Raw genomic sequence first — 21,144 nt, 5'->3', positions numbered from 1 at the left:
GAAGCACAATTGTGATGATAAAGATGACACGTAATATATTACAGGTAGAAATGTAAATACTATAGCATGGCAGTGCAGCAAGTGCAGACATGTGACAGAACGCAACCCGGCTGTTTAGAATAAGCTCAGTGCACAGGGATAATGAGATCACAGCTGCGACTCCGGGGAAGGGAAGCTGCTATTGATTCTTCACTACAAATCAAGAGGAAATGTATTAACTGCTCCAATTAGAACATAAACACAGGTCCCAGAGCTGAACACCCTCCCCAGACTTCTCAATGCAGCTTAAAATGATCAATAGCGCCAACCTCAGAGCTTGCAGTCTACACCCTGGTGTGGCACCCACAGCCAGAAACACACCGCACAACGTTGGGTATTGAGCGGAACAAGATCACTGTTAGAAACATCACGGATTTAGGCTGGGTGGTGCCTAACGACTCAAATACAACGATTTCTGGAGGTATTTGTTTAATTGCACAGGTTTACAATATTATCATTAGGCACTCCCAGAGCCAGAATGTGATTTTACACCCAGAGAGCTGATACATTCTGTAGAATGTGAGGGGGGGTGGGGGTTAAGCCTTGAGTCACTCAGAGAACATTTAGTAGTTCTGGACTTTTTGACTGCCCTTATCCTAGCTAACATTCAAATGCACAACAGCAAAGTGTGAGATAGAGTAGAACGGCTAAATTATCAATGGATTCAACGGGCTGCAATAAGACAAACAAACTGTTCTGTGTTGAAGTGCCAAAGAATACAACAATGTCCTACAGGGACACACGAAAGGTGCATTTGCTCCGATTCCTATCCTTCTGCTATTCCCTTTGTCTGGCAGCGACGCTGCCGTGGGTTACCAAGCATGACGAATAAGAAAAAAAAAAGAAGGGAAAGGTGTTCGGCCAATCCGTGAAAATGTATCAAGACAGCTTCATCTCGTAACCTGTGGGGCTGCTGACGGCTGCCTCCTGCCACAGAGGCCTGTCACATCTCGTTTCCATCCCTCCTCCCCCGGCTGGCAGCATGGACTGAGGGGGTAACTCAGCAAGGCAGCCTGGTGACAGAGTGAACAAGGCCAGAGCTGGGAAACCTCAGGGATCGGGTCAAAAGAAGCAGAGGAAAACGGCTGTTCGGAGGGTGCTGCTACCTTAACAACAAGCTTACTGAAGAGTATAAAGAAAATAATGAACAATACAGACCAACAAGCTTACTGAAGGGTATAAGAAAATAATAAAACAATACAGACCAACAAGCTTACTGAAGGGTATAAGAAAATAATAAAACAATACAGACCAACAAGCTTACTGAAGAGTATAAGAAAATAATTAACAATACAGACCAACAAGCTTACTGAAGAGTATAAGAAAATAATAAACAATACAGACCAACAAGCTTACTGAAGAGTATAAGAAAATAATAAACAATACAGACCAACAAGCTTACTGAAGAGTATAAGAAAATAATTAACAATACAGACCAACAAGCTTACTGAAGAGTATAAGAAAATAATTAACAATACGGGCCAACAAGCTTACTGAAGAGTATAAGAAAATAATTAACAATACGGGCCAACAAGCTTACTGAAGAGTATAAGAAAATAATTAACAATACGGGCCAACAAGCTTACTGAAGAGTATAAGAAAATAATAAACAATACGGGCCAACAAGCTTACTGAAGAGTATAAGAAAATAATTAACAATACGGGCCAACAAGCTTACTGAAGAGTATAAGAAAATAATAAACAATACAGCAGGCTCCTGTCAATGACAGGAAACATCACGTCAAGAGCGTGTGCACATTCACGCAGTCTGGAGTAAGCGTGCACACTAACTGCTGCCTCCAGTTCCTAAATCAGCATGTGATGTGAGGGACGGACATTTGACATGTTTGTGTTTATTAATGCCAAAATATGTCTGCATCAAAAGATTTAAAGCCAGGCTAGGAATGGAAGCAAATGGGAGTGACTGGTTTGGATGAGTCAACACAAGTTTAGATGAGATGTAAATCCAACATCCTATTGTAAGTGACTGTTGCAGTTGTTGATGCATAGTTCACCTCCTAGTCTCTGTAAGCTTCTTTGGATAAAAGCATCTCCTGATTGACTAAGTAATAATAATAATAATAATAATAATAATAATAATAATAATACTAATAATAATAATAAATCAGTCTGTTTGTGGCTCTAGTAACTAACACATCCGAAAACTGCCTATCAAGACAGCCAGGTATTTTCCTTCACTAGTCGGATGGTCTTCATAAAACGGCACAGGCACCAAAATGATTTTTCATTTTCAGTGAATTTCCACGGGAACACTGGGTCTCATTCTGCGTTGCTTTCAATAAAGCCTCAAAACATATTCTTTGTAAATGGGTGGCACGGGAGACGTGCTTGAAGCTTCTATTGATAACATGAAGAAAATGCACCCCCCTCCCCCCCTCCCCTTCCCTTCATTTCATGGACGGCTGAATAGATTTAGTTATTGACCTCTGCAGAGAGCTGAGTGTCGTCAAGTGTGTCTGTGTGTGTGAGCGCAGGATGACGGGAGCTTGTTCAAGTTTTTGTAAACAATTTACAGGGAGACACAGATGGCCAGTCGCTGCTAAATCTAATATCCAAGTGCTTTCCCTTTAAATGCACCTGCTGCAAGCTCAAAAGAGCGTTATTGGATTCTTTGTAGTCTAATATACCAGGCTGAGGCTAATATGTGCTCCAAGGCTCTCAGGGGCAAGCCTTCTATTTATTGTATATCAAACAATCATTGCTGACCGCAAGACCTGAAATTGCCTTGCTTTGAAAAAGAAAAAGAAAGAAAGAAAGGAAGAAAAGGAAGATAGAAAGCCTCTTAAACCAAGCGGCTTAGTCTTTTATCGTTAAAAAAACAAAAACTCTTTAAATCAGATTAAAACTCTTTTCTTTGAACTCTTCCTGAGCTGGCTGAGTGTTTGAAACAATATCCCAATTCCCTCCAGTATTTATATAGCAGACTCTGCTTTTTCAGTTTGAAAGCACACAGACACGTTAGGAATGGATTGCAAATCGCATGCATGTAAAACGGTTGTAATGTCAAACGATATCTCTGCTGAACATCTGAAATACACGAATGAACATACTGATGTACCAGACAGGTTTGCGCTCCTTTAAACATGCTTTCTGAGCGCTGAGAGAGATCAAGTGCTATCAAGAACAAAAGGCACATTAAACCAAATGACAGGACTGTATGACAGGGCCATTGTCTGGCAATGAAGGAGACTCACCTCTGCTCCGGCGCTGTAGGAAGATTCTTTAAAAGCGTTTTGCTCCTGTACACAATCTTGGACAAAACCAGAAGAGATGCAGCTTTTATATATTCCACAATACATATTGGTGGGGGTGGGGGGGTTAAATTACTCTAACCAGTCACTGCACATTTATGGAAAAGCGTGTGCTAATGTACAAACGGCAGGCTTTTCCAGCGTTTGGTCCAATCCCTGAATACACCATTATAACTGAGAGCTTCTATGGATCCATTTTAAGTCAGCTGCAATGAGCTATGAGCCTCAGATCTGTGCAGAAGCATGATAACCATTCGTTTTGGCATTCTTTTTTTTAAAAATCAATTTTATTGCCTTGACATGTGAATCACCCTGCGTTTGAAATGATAAAAAAAATGAAATCAATGGGTCACAATGCAAGCACGTTGCTATAGACAAAGAGAAGCTCTTCATTTGTTTTAATGTTAGTTTGTATTTTTTGCTCCACAAGCAGACTACACTCTCCTTGTAGCCAGTGCATGTGTTAATCAGGAGATCAGTGAAAAGCTGCTCTGGCTCTTGACGCCCTCCAGTGATTTTCCTGTTTGCTTTGATGACCGACCTTTTGTGATTCTAATGTTGCCAAATAAAACAGCGTTCCTTCGGCCGTCTGAATGGCCTTCTTACTTTTGAAGGCAGAAGCTGGCAGCTCCAAAGATTTGCATGAAAATGAAATGCCAGTCCTTCTCATTCTTTGGGGTCCTGGTTTTATCCAGTTATAAGGGCTGTAGAACATGTAGTAAAGTCTGCACAGCAAGACCTCGAAAGTGCTGGGTTTTCAAACCCCTTCCTGTTGGATTGCAGTTCACCTCATACATTACAGAAAGGGTCAGTTTGTCATACAGAGTTGGACTGTTCATTCATTGTTTTTGAGTACGGTACAGTATGAAGTATTTTGCAAGCTGGCATACATCCCATGAAGGAAGGTTAAGCCACAGTTGGGACTGCAACTTCTCTCAACTTGAAGGGGAAGACATAGCCCAGATGAATACTTTTCCTTTGTCAAGAAAAATCTTTACAGCCTCATTAAACTGCCGGCACCATTTCAGTAGAAAAACAATAAAAAACACCACTTACTGTTACTGTAGAAAGCCAACGGCCGCATACATGTGGGTTTGTTATTATTCACGGAGCACATCTGCAGGGAATGGTTGAGTGGGAAAGAGTCGCGAGAATGACGGTTGCCCAAGCTCCAACAGTCAGGGCAGAGGGATAAACGTTCAAAGCTCTTACTCTTTGGAATGTATGCTTTTTTTTTTTTTTTTTTTTTTTGAATCCCCCTTTGGCTGCAAACGTCTGCGGTCTGAAAATATTTACATGAAGCCGCGGGGCCAGACCACGCAGACGAGGCACACAGAGGTTCACGGAGAGAGCAGGCTTGTGTCGTACAATAGCTCTTTAGGAGGACGTCTCTCCAAAAAAGAGAGGTGGCGCCCTGCTTCCTTTCTGGTCAGGATCCATAAAAAACAAACAGCAACCAGGGGAGCACACCGCTGTATGAGATTATAGCCTGTCCGCTCCAGCCTTCTACATACTGGACTGTACAAGTCACAGCCCCCTCCGCCTGTGAAATACCTGAACAGGAACATCAACACGAGAGAAGTTCCTTAGCTTAAAAAACTTTCAAGATGGACTGTAGGCCTTTATAGAGGAGCAGTGAAAAAAGTTCTAAAGCCACACAGCAGTGGAGGGAACCACATTTCTAAAAACACCCAAATTTGGCAAAACCAGATAGACTGAGCAGCTTTTGAAAACCTTAAAAGATGTAAGAATTTCGCACGGCAACATTAAATAGAAAACAGATTTAGATGATTCCTTTAAACAAACAAAACAAACCCAGAACAGAAATCCGTTATCAGCAATCGCATTATTCAAAGCAGAGATTAGCCGGGAGACTAAGCTATTACAGTTCAGAACTCAAATCGATCCGGGGATGTGCAGAGGCACGCTATCCACTAATCAGCGACACAGCTGGCGTACTGAATGCCATTTCCTTTCTGCAACCCAGCCTGAAATGCAATGCTGACAAGAACGGGAGCACCGCTCGGTAAGTGGCAACATGTGACTTCCTGTAAATTGCTTCCCTTAACACCAGGATGACTCAGGCCCAGGCCCAGAGAGCACACGATCTATAGTGGATCAATAAACCTCCTGCGCATACGCCCTGTTCTTCACTGCTCTGAATGAAATGTAAGATGACCGGTGGTCATTTACAACTCCCTCTGGGGCGTCCCGTCAAAATCACTTTGTGTTTGTAGCCTGGGCCGGTGAAGCTCTGTGCTTTGGGAGGTGTCCTATTGCTCTGCTCCATAGGTAGCCTCCGCTGGGGAGCTGGAGCGCCGCGACGCTCTGTGCACTACAGCACCGTATTGACTACCTGTCAGACTGCTGCTTGTATAGGAAGTCTCGGGAGCCTGCATCAAAGCCAGGTTTAAGAGGCTGGCTAACAGTGACTGTCAACTGAAGCTTTGTCAACATCTATAGCTGTCAACTGGGATGAGAAAGAAAAGTACACCTCTGTGTACTTTTTGATTGCTTTAATTGCTTTGATTGCTTGTTTTATAGAGTGAAGGAAAGGGCATGCGCTCGTCTAGGGCACGGGGCGTCACCTCTGAGCTTGGGGCATAGGGCGTCACCTCTGGGTTTGGGGCACGGGGCGTCACCTCTGGGCTTGGGGCATGGGGCTTCACCACTGGGTTTGGGGCATGGGGCATCACCACTGGGTTTGGGGCATGGGGCTTCACCACTGGGTTTGGGGCATGGGGCATCACCTCTGGGCTTGGGTGCAAGAGTTCCAACTGCATCTGTTCATGGTTAAAATAAACTAGTTATGGGATGTTGCATTAGGGCAGTGGTTCTCAAACATTTTAAAGGGCCACATTTGCGGACCTGAAACATGACATGAGGCCACAGAAGGTGCAAGTGGGCCACGGTTTGAGAACCCCTGCATCAGCCAGGTGTATGTGATTCACTTGCAAGGCAAAGTGTTTAAGATGCCTAATACAGAAAAAAAAAATAAAAAACGAATTTAAAAGTGAGGGTTTTTAAATGTCTTCATTTATATTCATGGAGTGCTTAGTGGTTAGAGAATAGCAAAGTGCGTGGGTTCAAACTCAATAAACCCTTGAGAATGGAAACCTGGAGGGAACCGGAGTAAGTTTAATGCAGCCACAGCATGCCCTGGCCTCACATCATCCCTGCATTGGCTCTGAAAGGACTTTCGGCTTTCGCGAGACTACCTTCCTAATTGCCTTGCTGCTAATTATAACTAGACGTCGGCGGTGCAAGGTGCCTTAGGAGATGACGCAGCATTAGAACAGCAAGGGCAAAAGCCGTCTGTCGTGTTAGGCTCGTTTTCAAGCTACATGAATTTTTCCACTGTGGAGTGCATAATCTATTTCTACAAATGGAATAAATTCCAATCCATTGTCGTGTTTTTTTTTTTTTTCTGTTAGTACTAAAGTAATTACCATTTTCCAATTAAAACACTGGCCCATGTTAATTAACATATAAAACGATTGGCCTGGCTTGCACAAGCTGAAAGTGCTTCAGTGCCAGTGCACTGCATGCAGTGTGTGGGTTCTTGATACCATGCTGGCAGAAACTGCATGTTGAGATTCTATGGCTGCACTCCGAGTCTGCAGTGGCCCCGTGTAAGGCACGCAATTCCCTTTCCAACACTGGGAAGGGCGAGAGAGAGAGAGAGAGAGAGAGAGAGAGAGAGAGAGAGAGAGAGAGAGAGGAGTGTGTGTTTTGAGCCTCGGAGGCTCATTCCGGGAGGTAACACGCCAGGCGATTGAGAGAGTGTGTTTTGAGCCTCGGAGGCTCATTATCGGGAGGTCTGTAATTGCTCTCTTCCCTCCCTGCAGCCTGTCTCCTGCCTTAAATAAAAAAAATTAAAAAAAGCAATCTCTGTCAGGAATGGCTCAATTAATAATTAAACAAGTGCTTTACTGTACCTCTTGCAATACTGCTTCTATTTGTTTTAATCTTGCGGACAGGAAAGGGAGGCACGTTAAAACTGTATTATTAATACTAAATATAACAATAAAATACTAGGAATAGTACTCATATAACATCCCAGCTTATTTAGCTATAAGCAAGAAGCGCTTGGAGCTTGCAGAATGAACCGCACCACACACTGTGCACTTGGTACTATATTTCATTCACACCCAGACTTCTCTACAATGCTCCATTTCTAGAACTGTGTCAAGTGGTGCAAACCCAGCTCAGGTCAAGCTCTCAATCAGAAGTGAACGGGTCAAACGCAAGGTCAGATACAGGTAAGGACTGCATCACAATAACCGTCTAGCTACAGGAGAGCCACGAATAGAACAAAAACGACCTGAACTGCCGGGCTAAAATAAATATTTGACTACTAGAATAGATTGCAGTGCAGTGAAAGGACAGCAGACAGAGTGCTCAAGAAGCTGCAGTCGGAAAAACAAACCAATCACAAAAGAAAGGATAACAATGCAATTCAATGCAAGCAGCGGATCACAGATTGTTAGCATAAGCTCTATAAGAGAACGGATCAGCCCTCTGCCTGATTCAGCACAATAACAGCAGCTCAGAGACCACAATTACGGTGTGCATGACTGTCAGACAATAATCTCAGCACACACACTCTGCATTTATTTGCTATGAAAAGCAGACTTTGCCTGTGTGTGTATACTTAGACATGTAATGGTTGGCAGAGATGGTTTTAGGGGCTATAGCAACCAGGACAATAGCCTGTGATATCTACAAAGTAAATAAAAATATATATTTAATGCAAACATTCAAAATAGTAGCGCATGTGTCATCTTAAAAGTGGTACAGTCTAGTTCAGTGACACACTTTCAATTTACGACATTCATATAAAATGGTATAATGTTATAACAATAATCAGGTCTACTGATCTCTCAGTTTCGCATTCTGAATTCTTAAAATGATTTGTTTATTTCTGATGTGAAAGTAGCAGTGGACGTCATCCAGTGTGTGGGTGGGAGGAGGATGAACGAGGGAGGAGGGAGGAGGGAGGGGCCCCACGCCTTAGGCTTGGCCCGGGAGCCCCCACGAGTCTGACGCCGGCTCGGGTGGCTGGCCGAGTATTCAAAAGTAAATATTAAAATCACTTCGAACTTTTGCCTTTACAGTTGGAGACACATATGAGAAATAGATTAAGTCACGCCCTAAAGTTTGAAAAAACAGAGAGAGTTAAATGTAATATTTCTGTTCAAGGTTGTTGGCTTTTTTTTTTTTTTCCTCTGCCAATTTTCTTTGTTCCCCCGGCTTAAATCTAGTATGTGTGGGCCAGTAAGTTTAATGGAAACAATTTATTAAGTCTGGCTTAAAATGCCATCTGCTGCTAAGCCTCTTAAAGCCGCTAAGCTCCCCGTTTCGCCTGCAGCTCGCAGCGCTCGCTGTAATGCGCGGTTTAAAATGAGCACAACGGGTCAGAATTAAATCAGGATTACAAGGGCACAAATCCACTTCAAAATGGGTCCCTGCAAGCTTTCTCTTCTCTGTCCCAGGAGGAGGAGGCTGCCTCAGAGACAGGTTACATAAAAACAGCCTTTTCACTTTGGCATGGTGGGCAAGTCAAAAGGAGTCACAGACCAAGCTGGCACAGCTTCCACAATAAAAGAAAAACTAAAAACATTTTAGGAAAGAAATGTATCCAAACTAACCAGTATCTCATTTCAGTATTTAACCCCAGCTCAACTCCTGCAGAAACGAGGGCAAAACACTAGGGCATCTGAACAGAAGGACGCCTGTTAAAAGATGAAACTCTCCAGAAATCCTGCAGTCATCCAGTAGGTAGCGTTGATAATATTACTATTACAGTACTGACAACCAATTCATATAGTGCGTCTATTGCAGTAATATAATCTGGATTTATTTAACACGCTCAATTTACTGGACTGGCATTGCGGTGTTGCTGAAGTGATCTTATCTGCAGTACATGGATGTGTAAGCATAAGATTAAAAACCAGGAGCTTTTAGTGTCCCGGGAAGCGTATTGAGATCCCAGGACACCTTCCTCAAAACCGGGATGATCCAGGGAAAACAGGGACAGGTGGCAAACCTAGCAGAAGCTAATCTGTGGAAAACAGGATTAGTGCACTACTGGAACGCCTTGCCTATCAACATCAGGAACGGTCTGAAACCACAGTAACAGATGATTTGAAATCTAGTTGTTGGGTTAAGAAATAAAAAAGTGCAGGTTCTCAGCGATTAAAAAGAGTCACTCTGAGGGGCTGTTTTTAATCTAAAACTCCCCAAGCCATAGCGAAAAATGCCCTGCTCTGTTGCTCCGTGTCTTATCAACACGAATGTACAAACTTACATGAAGCGGTCCTTTCTCATTTCGTCCGTTATCTTTTTCAGGTTTCAACAGCACAGGAAACCTGAACAGGCTGAGCGGAACAGCGCATTTGGTTGGTATTGCAAGTCTGGACAGTATAGGATGGAAAGTCCCGAACCTCCTGATGTCACTCTGCAGGTAACTCTACAATCACATCGGCCCCTCGTATGTTCTATGACGTGTCGTTGTCCTTTACATGGCAATGCGTGTGGAGATCATGGGCTGCAGCTCACAGCTCTATTTCTGGCATTAAACTAAGAAAAGGAGGAGAAGCAGCTTGTTTTCCCACTGGCACCGATTGCTTGCTCATACTTTGTTGTGGTTCACCAGATGAGATTTTACCTCTTTATAGAATAGAATGGGACCCCAGACAGAGAGAAACCACATTAAAGCCTCCACTGGATTCAAACACCCGTCTCATTGCACTCAGACTGCTCAGAAGAGGACTGATGCAACACAGGGGTTATTTGTTGTCATCTTCCTCAGCTGGGAACAAACACTCTCTGCTCCTTCCTTGGGGAACGGTCCCACTTCAAACAGATAGCCTTCGCACTGTCTCTTTATTCTGAGTGGGATTCATTCCTCAGCCCTGCAGTGATGTGCATGCATGCAACAAGCCTTCACCACACATGCTTATACAGCGAGGAAAGCTGGTTACAATACACCTACCTATCAATTTACATAACCCTAACTCTAACCCGTAAAGACTAGGTTCAAGACATTTCTTTTCAATCAGGCTTCAGTTCAGCTGGAACTGTAGCGTTTCTCTCGGTTCGTGAAGCACCCACGCATGCTTGTAATCGAAGGCGCTACAGCAAAAAAAATCACACACATTTAATCTTACGAGAAACTATTCATATACAGCATCTGGACATAAATAACACATGGAAACATGGACATGAATATGAAACACCATGCCTACCTTTACTTAGTGTGGGGGAGAAGAGCTTCTCTGATCCTACATCAGATGCCTGGAAGAAAGAAGAAAGGAAACGTTTAAGAAGGTTTGATTCTGAACTTCCCTTCAAACCGTGTTTAACAGAATAAATTGGAGACACCATGTGATACACAGCAGTGATTAGTTAATAGTTATTAGATGCAGCCGTACGCCTATAAACACATTCACTGACACCACTAGCTGAAATGCTTGTCTACGTGGCTGTTTCAGAGTTTAGCTGCAGCATCACTCACAACTTGAAGTCATACTGGCTTTACAAAAGTGTCACCGCTTTCTGCATTGTCTTTTGACAATTAGAAAGAAAGCAGTTTTTTTTTTTACCCTTTCACAATCATGGTGTGTAAAACGCTTTCCCCTCATTGTGTGCAGGCAGGACCAAGTATAAAAACAACTAAGCAACCTGCCACATACATGTCTGCTTCCCAACATCCCATGCCACTGGCTACTCCCGGAGAGAGAGCCTTACACAATGCAAGCTAGTCTCCATTCACCTGGGTTTGTTCTGAACCTTTAGAAATGCACAAACAGCTCTGCACTGCAGCACCACCCCTTGCTTTACAACACTCCCCAGCTCTCACTGAACTCCAGGCATGTGTGGAAATCAAAGCATGGCTGGCAGTAGGGGGCAATGTTGTGCCATCAATAGCCACTGAACAGACCAGGCAGGCAGGCAGGCAGGCACTATCAACAAAGTGAAAGGAAAGGGAGCCTTAGAAAGATGCTCCTCAATAACATGTCACGGACTGCCTCTCAACTGCAGTGCTGTCTCAGTCCAGGTATTACATCACTGCTCATCTCGTACTGCCTTGCCTTTCTATATAACAATGTGAATGTCCCTGCAAGCAGAAGCACATTCTACTTCAATACAAGAACAGCGCTGTGGCCTTTAGATTCCAGATGCACCTGCTTTCATCGTACTTCAACCCCATCAGCATTCAAATAAAAGGGTTTCAGGGAAACCACAGTACCACACCACTGCATTTCTATTCCTTTAAAGAAATCACGACTTCCGTTGCTCAGTATGGATCAGTAGCCAAGTGCCTTTGGGAGGAAAAATGAAACATTCCCACTCGGGTAAGTACCTTCACAAAACAACCAGGACTATCAAACCGTATGTGTTACATAACAAGCCTGATCGCTTCCTTAGATTAAAAAAAAAAAAAAAAAAAAAAAAAAAAAACATCATTTCACATTTTCAGTACAGTTGCCAGCAGAATGTAGCTCACCTGCTGCAATTATATCTCTCTGTCTGGTGTGTAAACAGTGTATCGTGTGCTGTTAAGGATGGTGAACTGGAGGAGTGCCTGTAATGTGACATTTATTTACTGCGGTGTCAACAGTGTTTTAAAAATGTATTTTCACTTTGGGTGGATCTTAATTATGTTTTCATGACTATACCTGATTTTTAAAATGTTGTTTTTGTGTATTATATTAAATTGTTCAATAAAGTCTTTCAAAAAGTAAAAAAAAAAGTATCTATCTATTCTAATGAAAATATTAAAAGCAGAGAACTAAAACAAACTAGTGGATTATAAAAATCACAATAAAACTTGAAATGGGATTGAAATGTTTCATCCTTCTTCAATTCCGTTGACAACACGCCCTCCACAGCAATACGACTTACCAGATGCTGTGACAGATTGCTCAAGGCCCATATAAGAACTTTAAGATCCACTTAATAGAGGAAATTAACTTAAATGCCATTATCTGTGGTGTTGCTGTTCTGGTATTAACCTCAAGGACTACACAACACAATGCACACCCTGTGCTTCAACTCCCAGTCCTACTGCCACCCGCTTGGGAAAGCTGCAGATTCTTACAGCAGCCCAGCGCTGGAAACCTGAACATATGTCATAGCAGTTGGTTTCCTCCCAGCTCCAGACTGCTATAATCACATACGTGTTGTACAGAAAGAAAAAAAATAAATAAAACACACAGCATGTTTAAAACACAGCCTTCAGCTCTCACACATCTATTAAGCTGGAAGCAGTTTTTTTCCGCAAGTGTGAGAACTCAAAGGAAACATTCAACTATTGGATAGGAACCTTGGCATTTGTTCCAGTTTCCCTACGAAATCCTTTTGATTTCACACCTCCCCCTCCCGTCCCCCCCCCCCCCCCCATTTCAGTGCTTCTCTCTCCTGCTGCGGTCTTGTCGAGGTATCAGACAGCGAGAGGAGAATGCAGCGCTTGCATTGCAAGGAGAAGCCCTCTTTCCTTCAAACCAGAGTCTACTTTGACCCTTCATGCTTTTCCAGGCTCCTTGTCTCTTCTGTATTCTCCAGACGTGCAGTGCATACCGTGCACAATCTGTGAGTGGGTGTCCGATTCTAAGCCAGCAAACAGTTTCCTAGCAGGGCTGGTGGAGGTGGAGCAATGCGCACACATACACACACACATGTTCCAGCTGCTGAGAGCTGTAACAAACAGGTTTCCAAGCGTGCTGGTCGAAGAATGGAAAGATTGAGAACTGGTGAGATTTCAAAGAGATTCAGTGTAATAATAACAGCGGAAGAACATTGCATGTATAATGAGGACTGTGTGCATAACTTCCATATACAGCTGGCCAACTGTCATCGATCACTACTTGAAAGATACTGATACTGCTGGTACTAATAAAAGGCAGTAACGTACAGATTTGGCCATGACAAAATAACATTGCCCCGAGAGATCAGTCTTTCTTTTTTATTTTTTAGGGGGTGGTTTATTTTATTTTATTTTTCCTGCTGTGGCTCCATTGTGTAGTGATCTCGCATAACAATCCTCTGCCCTTTCTTTGTAAAAGCACAGCTTTACTGCCAAAAAAAATAAAATAAATAAAAGACCAAAGAGGGCAGCTTCTCCAGAGGAAGCAGGGAAATGTAATAATTATCTCAAAACGAAGGAAATTCAAGCCACATTGTTGGAAGCTGAGGCGCTCCGAGTGGGCCGCAGGAAGCCTGACCTCTGAGAACGTCTGCTATTGGAGCCTGAGGCTTTGGGCCTGGCCTGCCCTCTGGAGAACCATCAACAGTCCTCAGCTTTCCTTCCCTATTCCATTCATTAGCCATGCTTTATGATTCAGCTTCCTCTGAGCCTCACAAGGGCTCCCTAAGGAAAGAGGCTGAAAAAAGCTACGCTGAGGTCACAGGCCCGAGTTAAGCTGGCCCGCAGCAGCTGTGAGAGCCCCATGCTTCTGCAGACGGGGGTGGCAGCGGGAGGTGGGGAGTGCTGTCCCACAAACACAGTGCAACTGCTCCATGAAGATCAACACAAAAGGTCTAAAGAATTCCATTTGGTTTATTTAACCACCTCGTAAATATACCGAATTACAGTCCACGTAGTTATTGGGCACAGAAAAAAACGTCCTTTCGGTTTCTAAGTATTCAAAATACTTCAAGTATTCGGATCTTTCTTTACAACAAGCTTTTTGGGCACGATAGTTAACACCAAGTTTTTTCTTGCTTTATTTCAGAAATATCAACTGTACCAGCCACTTCAGGGATGAAAAGAAGACTCCCATTGCATACCAGTTTGATCCATTACTGTTTTTAATAAGACACACCTGAGCTTGTTACTTATACACTGTGGCTAATCAAGCTCGTAGTAAAACCTGGAATGGATGAAACTGCTGTACAATAGGAGTCTTATTTCCATCCCTGAGCCACTTCCTTCGATGACATGACACCAGTATGTTTTTTATAAAAAAACAAACAAAGAAAACCATACTGCAGCTCTAAACATCTTAAATAGGCACTCGTTTGCACACTGAAGTGCAAGAAGATGATTTCTCTATTTCGGGATCTGAAGGAAGAGCGCTGCTTGGAATACTGGTATCTTTCATCCTGACCCGTGTGCCCTCAACTCTGAACGGCTGTACTAGCTTCCACATCACAGTGCAGGACCAATCATTACACTGATGACCTTCTGGCAGGACGGCATTGAAGATATTGATCAGTGAATGATGTCATTTCATAAAGGACACGCAGGTCAGCAGTTAACCTCACTCGTAAACGATCCTGAAAGACAGAGCGACGATCCCTTACTGCCAAATTGTCAGGGATTAGTCCTAGCAGTGATCTTTGGTTCTTCTGATCTTAATTTTAAAAGGACTACCAAAATGCAATAAAACAGCAGCAATTTATCACGGCACCTCAATGCTGCTTGTTTAGGATTGTTGTTAGTATGCAAGTCATGACTTCATGGCACGCAACAAGCAAGGCAAGCGGCAAAGTAGACTGTAACCAGCGTTTAGGAGGAGTAAAGGTGGGATTGCCAGTACATTGCTAGTGCTACATATTAAACAGCAGCAGCTTTAGATTTATAGAAAAGATCACCTGTTACAGACGAGCACCTGTCTTAAAAGTCAAACCTGTTGTAGACCACCAGCAATATAAGACTACTTTCACCCAGGACTGGGAACACCCTTATAGCAGACAGACAGCTGGACAGAGGGCATTAGAGACCTTAAATCAGCACTGGAACAAAGAATATAGTGGAGGATCCAGCAGCAGCAGCAGCTGCATTACAAAGAGGCAAAGCCCTGGAACCATGTAAACACTTCAAGAGCAGCTTTGAAAGATTCAGTGGCTCCATCGCTCCTAAGTACTTAAAGCAAATGTTGCAGCCAGATCGTTGGGTGCCAAACTGATTCCAGTTTATTCTGTTTTCTGAGAATACCACTCACACCCCCACTCCGCACCTCCTGCGACGTGCCGCCTGGCTGTCAGCGCTGGCAGCAGCGGGCGAGGGGGAGCGAGAGCGGCCGCAGCGTGACGCAATGGCCCTGCCAGGTGGTGGTGTTTATCACTGTACAAGCCTGTCGGGAGTGAGCTGGCAGTGGGAGGCTGGAGAGTGGGGCTCTCAGTTACGCTGGCAGATGATTCTGTCTCCCCTGCACTTGTGTGGATAGGTGGCCAGCGTTTTATCACTGTCAGCCCCCCCCTCTTTTATTAACAGTTGGGACCTGGTCCAAGACCACAAGCTCATATTTTTACTGACGTTTCTGTAACAATCATGTCTAAGTGCCAAACATTAGGGGCTGATCCACAGTCTGCTCCTGTGTTTAAATGCAGTGCGTTCACATTTCACTACACCATTTGTTTCCATCTAATCTACATCTATTTTATCTTTCTGCAATTCCCTTCATTGAGAGGCTGCTAACCCTTTTCTATTTACATAAAAATGCTTTCCCAACATACCGCTCTGCTTTAACCTCCCTTTTATTTCCTGCTTCCCAAAAAGACCTCATTGACCTTCCCCTGCATGTTTACACAATAGGTGCTACAGACGTTTACAAATGGTTTGATCTACTGTAGGTCCTGCTGCATCGCACACTGATTGAGCACAAAACGCTCCAAACAAAGAATGGCAAATGAAGATCGTGCATAGAGGCACACTTCAAAGCAGGCATGGAATACATTGCCGATGGAAACGATTACTCTTATTTGTTTTCAGCATGACTGGATTTGACCACGTACTGTATTCCAGCACGGCATTTTTTCAGCAATTGAAAATATATTATTGACTTTCAGAACGTGCCACTCCCTTTGTCCACATGGACTCGGATGCAACCCCAGCTTACAGCTGCACTTACACATGCAGTAATCAAAGTACTGCAGCATGCTGTACTGTACATCCTTTGTTCAGTGACTCTGCTCAGCCTCCTGCATGTTAATGACACTCTTGAGGAGACCACCTTCCCACTTATCAAGTTCTATTCCAGTCTGAAGAACCGTTAAAAGAGTAACGGCCCCACTGAGACGTTCTTACAGCTCGCTAGCAGTGCTCACTGCAGCACTGTGAGGGTTAAGTCAATTTACGACTTGAGAACTGCTGTTCATGTGCAGTGAAAATATGACCCCAGCTTCCAGTTGGTGTTGAATGCCGCCCCCTCCTTAGCCTCTCTCTCAGCTAGCCGCTGAGCAGCTGCTGGGGCTCATCACGCAGGCCTGTCAGTTTAGTATACAAATGAACACCCTATCAGGGCAGTGCAGAGGCCTGATTAATCAGGAGGCGCAGGGGAGAGACACACGCACATCGATTACTGCAGCACTAAAAGACAGCAAGTGTCACAAATCAACGCCAAGGAGCCTCTTGGGGCCAGAGCTTGTGCAGGGGGACACCAGGAATAAATGTGATAAGGAGAAATGAGGAAAATGGGCACTAAATATTAGAGAGGAACGGCAGCAGAGATTGATCGGGCTTCCTCTGGGGCAATACGAGGGGGAGCTGGAGGACAGATGAAATTGATGCTCAAAACGTGTATGGCCTAGTTGAAGGGGAGTGGGGGAGGGGGGTTGCCTAGCTAACTTATCAGTTGGAGATTAAAAGTATATGGATTGGCCAATCAATATACAAGTCAAACAAAGCGCTTTCCAAAACACTCCCCAACCTGCAGTAAATGCAACATACCGACTTTTAAAACTTGTGCTCATTAGAAATCCTTCTCTCTAAATCCCCCATTTCAGATTGTATTAGGCACTGCGTACATGTAATAAAGTGTCACAGAAGGTTTTAGAAGGTTTTAAACTTCTTAATTCCTTTATTTTGAACGCTAGAAGTCTTTACTTCTATGGCTAGTCTTGAAATCCGCTTTCTATAGACACACCCTTCATTTCGGAAGAAAAACAAACGTCTGCTAGATACAAGCTTGATGTAAAAATCACTTGGACTCGATAGATTTGCTCTTCTGATTTCCTGCAGTTCAATGCCGCAATGTGAAATGGAGATAAGTGATTAATCGTTCCGTGAAATCAGGCCTGCCCTGTATTACTTGCAAAGCAGATTGAGATCTGAGCTCAGTACCTCCCGCAGAAAGAAAGACAGAGAGAGCAAACCATGCATTAACCGCAGGTTCAGTACAAGGCAGTGCCTGCTGTACATGAGCCTCAAACTGCTAGCATTTTAACAGGAGGCTGCCCTCGTCCCCTCCCCTTCACATGTGGGCTTGTTCTCTCCTCCAGTGCTGGGGTCATTTCCCCCATGATCCTCTATCCCTGCAGCTCTCCATGGCAACGGACAGCAGCGTCTCAGGCCTGGTTCCTCCGTGGCATCTGCAGACGGGGGTGGTGGGGGTACGATGACTCCACAGCTGTTTGTGTTCTTTCCTTGTCAGCAACAACAGCAAACCCTATATAAAATGTGTCCTATTGCGTCAGTGTAAATGTGTGGCAAGGAAAGTTTCAATTGCGACAGAACACTTGACACACTACGCTGTCACCCCACCAGCTATGCGGCTCTAGACTGCTGGTATCAAAAGCATGCTCCACCATATCTCATTCCATTTCCCCCTTCAAAACAGAACAATCCATCATTGTCGTTTTTATCATATTACACACAGCCGACCATCTCATTCATCAGGATAGGGTCAGTTTCAGTTTACAACTACCTTTAATTAAAATGCAGGCATCGGAGCTGCGGAAAGCACATGCCATGGGGTTTTGCAGTAAACAGCATGTTTAGCTGGTCCATTTTATTTTTGTGATAGCAGGTCATCGTTGAAGACCACATTAAAAGGTGCGACAACCAACACCTCCCTGTCAGGAACTTCAGAAATGCAACGCAAGATTCTTATTGCTCCAAGCCTGGGCAGGGTCACGTTTTATTCAGGCTATTCAGCAATTGCTAAATCCAGTCGACTAAAAACAACTCTGTCATCATCTTGACATCTGACCATCTCTAGTCATTCCCAAAACACCAAATGAAAACTTAATACACAAAGCCAAAACCAGATACCACAATGAGATTTGAGACAGTTTCTGCAAAACTACATCGTATGGCAATTTACCGAACGCAAAGTCGGCTTTCTTTTACATGGCCTGTACCTGTAAGTTGACTGCCTGCCTAGTTGCTTGCTGGGACTGCCGTGTGGGGATTTAAAAGTTAAAGGCGGTGTCACGGTACACACAGGTCATGCAGTCCGGACTCTGGAACTGTGTTCATTTAAAAATAGACAGGGATCCCGAGGGACTAATCGGACAAGTTGCATGACGGACGGCAGTGCGGTAATGGAAAGTCTAACCAGACGAGCGCGGGGGGGGGCACTGTGCATGCTATATAAAGTGAATGCAATGCAGGCATGCCGTCCACTTGGAAATGGGATATGGCACGTTAAGTGAAATTTACTTTTAAAAAGATCACCCGGCCTCTAGAGTTACAGGTAACACCTCCCCGAAAGGATCGCTCAATGCTTGTGGGGGGTCTTTAAAATGCCTCGCAAACTCAGCTGTCTGTACGTGCGGGGAAGCAGCCGGAGCCTGAGAAAAGGATTATCTGTACACTAAAGAAGGGAAGTAGCAGTCTGTTACCAGGGTCCAGCCCCCTCGTGAAAGTTAAAACCAGTTCACGAGGGAAATACGAACTGTAAAAGCACAAAGCAGAAAACGTCAGGAACTCACCAGTCGTGAAACGTGACACTCGACTTTATTTAGAATTGTGTGTTGTTGTAGCGAGGTCTTTGTTTCCCCCCAGGGTTAAACAGGGAGCAGCAGGGTGGAATGGGCATCACCGCTGAAGTGTATAAATGCACCTCTACAGTCACTAGTTTGTGGAAAGCTGCTTCAGAGAGAATACAAATCTTGTGGCGGAATTCATGAAAAGAAATGTGTGTTAAATATAAAAACAACAGCTTAGTAACAGATCTTTCCACAGGGCTCAGGAGACAGGAATGAAGAATCATACTAATAGCTATATAAATAAATCAAGTTAGCTGGGAATCTTAAGCATGCCTAGACAGTTAAATATTGCTTAAACCTGAAACAAATAAGACTGAGCGAAAAATAAATTAAAATAAATAAACACTAAATACATGGACTGTTAACGGGACCCTGAAACATTTTTTTTGTTTTTGTGTTTTTAATTTCCTTTGCAATGTGCGTGTACTCACTTCCTTTGCATGGTAAGTGTGACATTCACAACTTTGAATCTGATGTTTCTATTCAAACACTCACTGCTCGCACCTCCGTGCTCTCAGTCTGACACTGACACCTCACCCCAGCCAACCACACCAGTTTTTTCAATCCCACTGCAGTGTTACACACAATTACTGCAGTAATCTGCAGTATGGATTTTGGAAACATTTGGACCCATTGTGTTAACAGGGCAAGAGCCGCCCCGAGAGTGTACTTCTATTAGCTGTAGTGCCACCCTTTCCCTCATGAAGTCCCACTGCGTAGAGCACAGACTGGGGAAGGGGACATTTCGCAGGTGAAACTGAAGTGACTGTGGCGCTCGCTGCAGCCCCGATGCAGAACATGTGCACTATCAAGACTTTCCACGTATTGATCCCTTTCATATGGCAAGGGCGAGATTAACTAGTGAACTGCTTTAAAGCTCTATCACTTAAACAAAATGCCATTTCCTGTCAATAAAACTACATAAATAACACAGCTTGTAAAGCTTTCAAGTGCCTTGTGAAAGTGGAAATACAATCTTTTAAACAGGCCGCTTCAGCCCCTTTCCAGTTTCTGTGTGTCTAATTAATATTTAAACAAATCCTTCCTCCCTCATTTAAAAAACCTCTCCATTTCTGTCCCCTTTCCTTTCATTGATTTTCCGTTTTAATGCTTTTGACATCCCACAGACTTTCAGTTTGGGAACTTGCTGTATGTTGTACAAGAATAATACATGAAAGTCTAACCAATCTATAAAACTCAACAGGATTGCTGTGGTACAGAAGTTGTGACTCTTTCTTGCCACGGAGTAGAAGCGACTCTAGACCTTCCACCCTCATATTTTCTGGTTGCAGCTTTATTCCTTTTCTGAATACACAATATAAAACGATTTTTCACAAAACACATATTTTGCATTGTTGATATACCGCAGACATTTCCCTTGAATTGTTGGCGCACTTCCATTGCACAGTATTACCTCTCAATTCAGACCGGTAGTTTGCTAAATTGATAAAGGCCATCAGGAACTTTAATAATTCACAGCAGTCAGCACACAGGCTTTAAATCAGTGGGATCCCCTGCGCTGTACCTGCAGTTGTGCTTGATTTAGTGGGGTCTGGGGTATTGGAAATGCTACATGAGGAGCTCCTGCTGGGTTTTGTAGGTATCAGCAGTGTGGTAATATAAACCTGCTGTAAAGCAATGCAAGCTAGACAGCCCCGGAATAAAGCAACATCATCTTAATAAGGAAGCCAGGCTAAGTGGTGGGAGGGGGTGGGGTATTTACAACCTCCCTCCAAAAGTAAAACCAAGCAAACACAAATAAAAGGGGCTAAAGCCTCTGTGGCCTCTTCTGCAGCAGCGGCTCCTGTCCCTTTCGGCGCTGCTTAAAAGCGTTAACAGAGTAAAGGATTAAATCAAGTGTGAAAAGTGGTGCTGGGCACAGCGCGGGGGGGGGGGGGGCTGTGCAGAGCTGTAGCTTCCCTGCGTCGTCCTCTTTCCAAAGGCCTTGCGAGCTGCCACGGGTAATTAGGCGGGAGCTTGTGGCTGGCTGTGTGTGTGTGTGTGTTGGAGGGGAGGGCTGTGTGTGTGTGTGTGTGTGTGTTGGAGAAGAGGGCTGTGTGTGTGTGTGTGTGTGTGTGTGCGCGCGCGCGCGCGTGTTGGAGAGGAGGGCTGT

At 44.0% G+C, this 21,144-nt stretch overlaps 1 protein-coding gene across 9 annotated transcripts in view; it reads right to left on the bottom strand.

Annotated features, from left to right (window-relative positions):
- Positions 1–21,144, bottom strand: part of LOC117428072 (autism susceptibility gene 2 protein-like) — a 213,379-nt gene that overhangs the window by 22,622 nt on the left and 169,613 nt on the right. For all 9 annotated transcript variants that reach the window (XM_058994125.1, XM_058994128.1, XM_058994127.1 and 6 more), the window contains one exon: positions 10,562–10,610. In XM_058994125.1, coding sequence (XP_058850108.1) covers positions 10,562–10,610 — 49 coding nt within the window. The remainder of the gene's footprint in view (positions 1–10,561; positions 10,611–21,144) is intronic.

This window comes from Acipenser ruthenus, chromosome 21 (assembly GCF_902713425.1).
Source record: "Acipenser ruthenus chromosome 21, fAciRut3.2 maternal haplotype, whole genome shotgun sequence".
Lineage (NCBI taxonomy): Eukaryota > Metazoa > Chordata > Actinopteri > Acipenseriformes > Acipenseridae > Acipenser > Acipenser ruthenus.
Note: the sequence above shows the minus strand (reverse complement) of the source record. Positions and strands in the feature narration are given on the sequence as shown.